The sequence below is a fragment of the Haplochromis burtoni genome, unplaced genomic scaffold (assembly GCF_018398535.1).
Source record: "Haplochromis burtoni strain Fernald_Lab_line unplaced genomic scaffold, NCSU_Asbu1 Contig_411, whole genome shotgun sequence".
NCBI lineage: Eukaryota > Metazoa > Chordata > Actinopteri > Cichliformes > Cichlidae > Haplochromis > Haplochromis burtoni.
Window position 1 is genome coordinate 164,752 of NW_024582772.1, and position 9,427 is coordinate 174,178.

Genomic DNA, 9,427 nt, shown 5'->3' on the forward strand with positions numbered 1-9,427 from the left:
AACAGGAAGAAACCTTTTAACAGGCTCAGGGAGGGGCGGCCATCTGTTACACTGGAGGTGGAGGTGGTGGTGGTGGGGGGTGGGCACATATTAATAGTAACTAATGAAGTTATTTAATGTGATCATATTTAGCCTTAAGGTAGAAATGAACCATTGTCAGCTAAAAGCAGTGCTGCCTAAGTCAACCAGTAGGGGGCGACAGACCAGGAAACCTATGTCGATGTTATTAAATACAATATGATGTTAATATTTATCTTATGTAAAAGTCACAGAGGAAGATATCATATCAGTGCATTATCTCTGGTTTTAGAAAAATAGAGATGGCGTCAGTGAAAATGCACAACTCAAGACTCCCCAGTGAGACGTTACCAGCCAATAAGAAATATCACAGAGGATATGTCTTTTTATATGGTCTGTTGAGTGTCCATAATTCACATTGATACTGAAGATACTGAAGATACTAACACATTTGTCATGTCAACTTAAGCATATTTTTTTAGGTATTTAAGACATTCTGAAGACTGACGCATCACAGAGACGACTCATTGGGGTTCATAGTTTGTGAATTTCACCCAATGTTTTTTTAAAACTTGGAACAACCGTAAGATTGCAGTGAGCAGACATAACTAAGATGGTGCCAAAATGCAACCTGAGCTGACCTGCAATGTGTTAGAGCCAGATAAGTGCTCTTAGTTTTTGGTGCAAATATGCAGCTCTGGAATAAAGAAAGAAGAGTGTAGGAGTTTGAAGAAGGAGTCCAACAAAGTATTTAGCTCTGCGGTGAGCTCACTCTCTGCTCTTCTGCATTTATACTCACTTGCTTCACACACTTAATGTGTGTATAAATGTTGCTGAGTTTATAGCAGCTGCACACTCAACAACACTAAGCCTCATAAATGTGTTTGTGTTTGGAATATAAGTGATGTGTTCATGTGTCAAAGATCAGTGATTAATGACTTACAGCCCTGCTTTCTTCAACTTCCTTACTTTCCAAGCATGTCACACAAATCAGCACTATCACCACATGTCACCATAAGTGACGGCAGCAGGCGGCTGTTGCAGCTCCCGCTTGACCTCACGGTAATAGGAAAACCATAACATCCTTGTCATGTGAAAGCGCTCGTTTTAAGCTGGATTTGGAGTCTTTGCACATTAGTAGCCCAGTTACAAAATCAGTAAGCTGTTCTTTTCAGCTGTTGTTTGATAGACTGAAAACGCAGTGTTAACTGCTTTCGTAATAAGAAAATATTTGGTGATATTTTTTGCAAGTATTATTGGCACTGTGATAGCGTGGACACTGACATTCAGGCCAGGGTGCAGCCTGTTTTTTTTAGAGCTGGGATATGTCTCCCCAACCCGCAACCTTAAAGTGGACAAAAAATAGATGGATTGGCTTGGATGGTAAATGGTCTGTATTTATATAGTGCTTTACTAGTCCCTAAGGACCCCAAAGCGCTTTACATATCCAGTCATCCACCCATTCACACACTGGTGATGGCAAGCTACATTGTAGCCACAGCCACCCTGGGGCGCACTGACAGAGGCGAGGCTGCCGGACACTGGCGCCACCGGGCCGTCTGACCACCATCAGTAGGCAACGGGTGAAGTGTCTTGCCCAAGGACACAACAACCGAGACTGTCCAAGCCGGGGCTCGAACCGGCAACCTTCCGATTACAAGGCGAACTCCCAACTCTTGAGCCACAATCGCCCCATGATGTTCCACTCAACTTACAGTGTTTGTAAGATGCACTTTTTCAGTTTCTCTGAAATTCTTTAACACAGAGAGAAACTAGGTTTAGTGTTGCAGAGAACACATCGATCAGCTACCACATTAAAACCACTGACAGGAGGATAATGTGCTCCATCACATTGCAGAAACTGCTTAGGAATGGTTGGGGGAACACCGAGGCATTGACCCGGTCTCTGAACCCCCCCAGATCCCAATCCGATCAGGCATCCGTGAAATGGACTGGAACAAACGTGATCCACAGGACCCAAAGGATCCATTGCCAACATCCTGGTGCCGGACAAGGACAACCCTGGAGGTCCTGTGGTCAGAGCTGTTTTGGCTGCAGTGACCTAGGCAGGTGGTTTTAATGCTTCAGCAAATGGGTGTAAGTTCCTTGCCATTATTTACCCTTTCCTACCTTGAGAAAATCATTACCACTCACATATCTGTCTATTAAAGCAACTATAATCAATTCAAAGAAAAAGAAAAGAAATAAAGGTAAATTAACAGATGTAATTTGAGAGACATTGTTGGAGCAATAAACTGCAGCTCTATACATCTTAAGTACCCTTTAGTTTTTAGTTTTTATCAAATGCCTTTCGTCAAGGTCATAATGGTACATATCCACTTAAGTCATAGTTAAATAAACCTCTTGAAATGAGAAACAAACAGTAGTCTGCCTTGTTAAGCCTACTGTTTGCTTGAGCCACACCTCTGGACTGACTTCCACCTTATGCTGATTTTACGTCATTACTCACAGCATGGTAAACTGCTGCTAGACTGTGCTGTTATAGTGTAAACTATTCGTTCTGAATGTTGCTTTGTAACTGCTGGACGTGTAAATCTGTATAGGTTACTTTTAAGTCTGTTTAAAAGTGGGATGAAAAGTCAAATAAAATTATTTCAGGTGTAAATGTGAAGCTACAGCTAGCTGGTGGTTAGCTAGCCTAGCATAAAGACTGCAAATAGGGAAAACCGCTCCTCTGATTCTATTTGAAGCTTTAAAAAGTTAGCTACCCTAAAGTTTATTCATGAACAGATTATCTAATATTTTGCCGTCTGCAAAGTCTAAAGAGAACAAGTTTTGGCTTTACTTTAGACTGGTTGAGTTTATCTTTCAGGATCAAATTTTCTTTCTATGCTAAGCTAAACTAATCGCCTGCTGACTCTTGTTCTATATTTGGCGGGATGAGAGTGCTATTGATCTTCTCGACTTACACTTGGCAAGAGAGCAAGTCAGTCGATTTCCCTAAATGTTGCTGTGGATAGAAAAACAAGGGTAATTTTAGCTGATATGGAAACAATAATTAGCCAGCATGTTTAGTAAAACCTCTACCAGTCCAGCTTAAACTGTGCTGGTGTTTCACACAGGCCCAGCACCCACATCTCATCCATCAAAAAGACACAGATTTTTCCAAATCCCTACCTGTCAAACACGCTTATGTATGGAAAGGCAAAGAAAAAGTGCTGCAAAAAGCAAGTGTGTGAGCATGCAGGCTGTCTTGGGCTGTCTGCTGACGTGCTGCAATGTGTTGCAAGCGTGTGTGACAGAAAGAAGGGGGTGAACGGGAGATAAAGAGAAAGAAAAGTAACAACAAAGAAAGAGCAGGAAGGGCGAGGGAAAGAAGGATAAAAAAGGGGGGAAAGAATGAGCATTGGAAAAAAAGAAAGAAAGAGGGAGGAGAAAGAAAAGGGAACAGCAGAAAAAACAGAAAATAAGCAAGTCTTGCATGTGTGGTGGTTCCCAGCCCTGTCAGGGCCCTGTCAGCCTGTGATTTATGGCACCGAGACTGGGAGCAGTCTTCGCTGCCAGCTCAGTATTGTTACAACTGACAGCTAATGAGGCCGGACGGGCTTTCAAGCACAGCACTTAACAGAGGCCTCCATCTTCACGAGTCACAAGCTCGCCTCTTTCTTTTTCTCTCCTTCTTTCTCGGTCCCATTTATTTCTTCTTCTGGGGTGGCAGCAGCGTGGCGAGCTACCACAAGACTTCTGGGGGTGCGGGGAGAAAATAAGGGAGTCCGACAGAGATATATGGGCGGCACTCTGTTACTGCCGCGCTTCCACTCTCTTCATCCTGCATGCTATTAAGCCAGAGGCTCAGCTCATATAAATGAGGGAGAGAGGGGAGAGATCCAGCGACTACACACTGCGTTGCACTTCTCCTCTCACTCCGAAATACCCCACTCCCTCTGAAATGACCCCGCCGAGCAGCCTCGAGTCTGACGTCTCTCTTCTCCGTCGACCTGTGTGCGAGCGAGTGTGATCTGCATGAAGGTAGCTGAAGTTTGCAGCCTCAGCTGCGGTGTCTTTTACCTTCCCTGGGCCGGGCTGCCTGGACCTCGTTCTATAATCACTACCAGAGTCTCTGGCAGAGCTCTCCTCCCCTCACTCCCCTCCACCTCCTCCCTCGGCCCCTGGTTTCTTGTCAGTCGTGATTAATGGCACTAGGGCCCCGGCGCGGCTTACACTGCCAGTTCCAGCGATGTTCCCTTGATACTTAATGAACTCTGACAAACTTCTTTTCCCTTGCTCTGTTGTTCCCTTTACCCTCCACCACCCCGCCCCTCTCTGTTTAAAATGCACAACACAGAGCTGCCACTGCGGCACCTTGGGGTTAGCTCTAGTCCTGTGCAAATTTCTCAGTAGGCCAACGTCTAAAAATAAAGCACCACAACCATTAAAGTGTCAAGACCTCTAGCTGTGTACAACCGCTAGTGGGTTGTTGGTGATTAAAGATTAACTGATGTTTCTTTTCTAATTGCCCCCTATTTCATTTTTGTTATTAGACGTAAGACTTTCATTTGGTTGGGTTTTTCCCATGGTCAGCCTTATCTGTTTCACCTTAATGGCAAATCTGCTGCGAGCCAGCAGGGACTGCCTGTGAAATGTTCAAATCTGGGCAGGCTAAAGTAGCAGGAAAATGAAGCCTTCTGCATGGTGTCCTCAGGGGAAATGAAGCAGTGCTCTTCCGATGGTCTCTGCCGCCACCTGCTGTTTACTTAAAGAAAGTGAAGCTTTGCACTTGTGAGCTTTTGCCTGCATTTCTAATTCACAAAGTTGGATCATATACTATGTGGGCTCGTTAGTGCGAGTTCCAGCTCGTCAACTCAACTCAGGCTGCAACAGGCAATGGCAACAACGGCACGGAGAGTAAAAATAGAGCCATCAGCGGCATTCGATATGTTATGATTTTGTCAACAGACCCAGCCAGCATTATTAGGTTTACAGTGAAAGCATCAAACATGGAGCATGAAGGCCTGAACTGGTCTTACAGCAGGTCAAGTGTTGCCCTCTGGATGGCTTTACAAAGCATAAAACTTGCTGTGGAGTAAGTGAAGATGAGTTGCGTACTTTTAAAAGCTGTATATGTTAGTGTTTTGTGCTTTTAAACATCAGCTGTGAAATGCAGCGCACGTGAAACAAGAAGCACCAAAGCCAGTATTCACTTTGAATGGAATTATTATGTTTTGCATCTATTCATAGAAATCTATAGTACAGTAAAAAACAAACAAAAAAAACACCCATTTTGTTGTCAACTTGAAAGAAACGCAGCTGTGTAACATCAAAAAGGGTCAGAGGTCAAATGCGACATAATATTTTAATGCAAACTATAATGTGATATTCAGAATCTCCATAAACCAGCATCATTTTATCAGTGTTCCCAATAGAAACAAAGCCACCAGAATTTTAATCATAATCTAAGGTCATAATAATACATATTTGACCTTCAAGAAGAGGTCAGAGGTTCAAAGTAATGTGATATTTAGAATCCCCATGTATCATTCCCTGTATTGGGAATAAGGCTTTGTGCTTATTTCTTTGTGGATTTGGGGTTTTTGTGATGTCTTAAGGTTTTGTGAGAATCCTACACTCTTGTTTGTCTCTCTTTACAATTATGTACGTTAGCGTTCTTAGCATATCCTTTGTAGTCTCAGTTTATCTTCTGGCCCTTCCTGGGTCTGGAATATTTAATTTTGTGATCTCTTTGTTTCCCTTGGTCAGGCCTCCTTGTCTGTCTGGTCTGTGTTTTGTCTCTGTGTGCATCTGTCCCTGTGTCAAGTCTGCATATCCTAGTCGCAATCTTAGTATTAATAATGTTTCTTGTTTTATGATCCTCTCTTGTCTACTGTGTGTTCTGTTGGGCCTAACTTTTCCATCTCGTTATTGATGATTTGATCCTGCTGTGTTTCCCATGTGTCTCCACTTCCCCATAATCGCCCTCCTGTCTCAGTCTCCCCCGTCCTTTGGCAGAGTGAGTTGTTTGGTTCCATCATGTTTTCTTGCTCAACATTGGTTTCATTCTTATTTTCCCATTGAATTTGTATTTTCCTGTGGCTAGTTTTCACATCAAAAGGCCCTTTGTTCATTTTCACCTGCCTTCCTGTGTCTGCATTTGCTTTCAACACACCAAACTCTAGCAATATGCCTGTATGCATATTTTCAAATAGTCCTATATAGCATGATTATCACTTTGAGCCTCAGATCAATCTACTGATCTTGAATGAGAGGTCAAAGGTCAAATGTGACATGATATTTAAAACTTTTATACTGTACTTTCTATATGTGGATAATACAGAGCACACTTGTAACCTTCACAGTTTCTAAATTATATGTTTTTGTGTTTATTTTTGACCAATAAATCATTAAGTTGACATTGAAGACCTCATTGGATGTAAGGCAAATTTGAATGGATTGTTAACATGACCCACCTCTACACCTGTACAAGGTTTTATAAGATGATATAAGATAACCTTTATTAGTCCCACACTTGGGAAATGTGTTGTTTCACAGCAGAAAGTGGACAGTGCAAAGTTACAGTAGCAAAAATGAAGAAAAACACTGGAATAGGATAAGATAATAAAAATAAGATACTATGTACAATAGAATATGTTATATTATGTTATGATGTCAGAAAAAGAGGATTGCACTTAGTGTTATTGCACATGTGTAGATGTGTGTGTTTGGTCAGCTGTGAAGTCCTTGTTGTTGAGTCTGACAGCAGTAGGAAGGAAAGACCTGTGGAATCTCTCTGTCCCACACCGTGGGTGCCACAACCTGCCACTGAAGGAGCTGCTCAGTGCTGTCAGAGTCTCCTGCATGGGGCGGGAGATGTTGTCCAACAGGGAAGACAGCTTAGCCACCATTCTCCTGTCACTCATCACCTCCACTGGGTCCAGAGGCATCCTAGAAGACAGCTGACCCTCCGGATCAACCTGTTCAGTCTCTCCCTGAGATTTATTGTTTACAGACAGAAAGAATGACACACGCACACACACATGTCGTCTTTGGCAAATATAATAAGACAAAAAGCTGAAGTTGCACTTATTGCTGTCCTCATTCTGCTTTATAATTTATCTTTCCTTGCATGTTACATGTTTGAAAAGGTTTTTTTTTTATTTTGGGCTTGTTTTTTTTAGACTGCTCAACCAAATACTCTATACAAAGTCTGCATATTTCATATAAGCTATAATCTGACCCAGACTATATATGGGCCATTAAGTAAAGAGAATTTATTGGTTCAAGGTTCAAGGTTCTTTATTTGTCACATGCATAGTTATACAAGTATAACACACAGTGAAATGTAACCTGACACGCTCCTCGACATGTGCAAAAATTGGGGGGTAGGGGAAGAACATTATATATATATATAGTATATACATTGGGTGAATGTGCAGTAGTAGCAGCAAGCAGGTGAATTCTGTACATTAATAAGAATAGACATCTGACTATTTTACAGGATAGACAATATAAGCATATTTAAAATTAAAGGAATTGAAATGTACATTGTGCCTGGTTTAGAGTGTCTGGAAGAGTCCTGTCTCAGTCAATTAGAGATGATGTGAGAGGGTGGGTGTGGGTGTGGGTGTGTGGCTTGGGGGATAGAAGCTCCTTGGTGAAAGAACCCATTTCTTCTTCACTTGCACCTATTATGAGAATACTAGTATTTCATTTAAAATGCTTTATTCACTTTCACATTGATAAGTTGGTGGGTAACTGTGCTTTAGCTCTAGGTATTTAGTATTTAAAAGCACCACCTGGATGTTTAGTGATAGAACTGTGATGTTTAAGTAGTTCATAAGACCGAAATGTGTCACCCTATATGAGAGTACTGAAAAAAACATTATTTTAGGTATTCACAGGTGATCCTAGCTTCTCCTATAAATATATACAGTTATAACAAATTTGCTTTGTTCTGTGCAAACATGTAATAACTCCACAGCAAACCACTGTGAAAAAGAGCCTTTGGGTTTTAACCATAGTCTGTGGCTGTCTTTCCTGTTGTCGCAGTGTCAGAGGTGTCACCTAATCAGCGTGATAATAACCCCCACCATATTAATCTCGTAGGACCTGGCGTCCACATATGTGGACATCACATTTTGGGTTATTTAGACCAAAGTACTCAATTTTGCTCTACAAGGGCCTGATATCCTTTTACGAGGACATTATACTGCTACTGTTCTATCAACATTTTAAATGAATACCCTCATATGTGGCTCTTATTTTTCTTAAAAACAAAAGTAAGGTAAAAATAAATAAATAAATAAATCTGGTAATTCTTTGTTTTTACATGCCCCAATATGCCCAAATATCAAAGAGAAATTAAAAATGCATGCCGTGGAAGAGTTCGGGTCTTAGGAGGTTAAAACTATGGTGCACACAGTAAATCATCTGCCCTACAACACTAACAAAACAAAACTGCATCTTCAACTTGACCCCGTAGATAGCTCTGGCTCAGTGAGGGACATGCGGTTTGCTGGCTGTCCGCCAGAGGGCGCAAGTAAAAAAAGCAAAAGATGCCGCACAGTCAAAAGGAAAACGAAAAAGAAAGTACCGGAGGTGTTTCTTATTTGTGTTGCTGTCATCTTAGCAGAAACTACAGGTAAGATGTTGTTGAGCTACAGAAATGTGCCTTCCTGCATATTTAAACTATGTACCATCGCCGTTTCACATGCCACTAGCGTGTTAGAAGAAAAGAGACTGGCTAAGGTTGTTTTACTTAGCAGTGTTAGCTAAACATGACTTAGTGTTTGGCCTCGTGTTAAGCTTTTAAAACGGACACTCAAGTGAAGGTTGAGACATCTTGATAAGGTCTGCCACTGAAAGAGGCTCCTTTCTGTGGGGCAGCAATAATGTAACAACTTGTATCCCGCTGTTGCTAAGCCACGAAGCCCATGAATCTGAATCCCATTCAAATATTTGGATTTTTTCATTTGGTTTAGTTGTATGTCGTACGTGGCTGTCCCATTTTAATAATTTTCATGCTACAGCCAGATGTTTAGGGTCTTTCCTTTTATTCGGCGTACATGTTTCGCCTAAGTGTGTTTTAAATTTAATCCAACGTTAACTTGAACTTTGAAATGCTGCAATGGTGGTGTGTTCGTTTATCTGAGGAAGCAGTGCACACAACTTGTTTTAAACGTTTAATACTGGAAGCAAACCCAGTTTCATTGTTTTTAAAGTTTGCAGCGTTAATAAATATATCCAACACTATTGTATATTAAAAAGCAAAAGGTTGTAGATCAGTAGAGAAATCAAAATTGGATTATATCTCTCCATATGTTTTTAAGTATTGTATTTATAAAAGCCATTTGAGTTAGGTGCTGTCAGAGTCTCCTGCATGGGGCGGGAGATGTTGTCCAACAGGGAAGACAGCTTAGCCACCATTCTCCTGTCACTCATCACCTCCACTGGG

At 41.5% G+C, this 9,427-nt stretch overlaps 1 protein-coding gene across 1 annotated transcript in view; it reads left to right on the plus strand.

Moving 5' to 3' along the window:
* The first annotated feature begins 8,489 nt into the window (after positions 1-8,489).
* The window catches only part of erlin2 (ER lipid raft associated 2), a 17,158-nt gene continuing 16,220 nt past the window's right edge, over positions 8,490-9,427 (plus strand). The window contains exon 1 of the mRNA XM_005945129.1: positions 8,490-8,614. Coding sequence (XP_005945191.1) covers positions 8,529-8,614 — 86 coding nt within the window. The 5' untranslated portion in view covers positions 8,490-8,528. The remainder of the gene's footprint in view (positions 8,615-9,427) is intronic.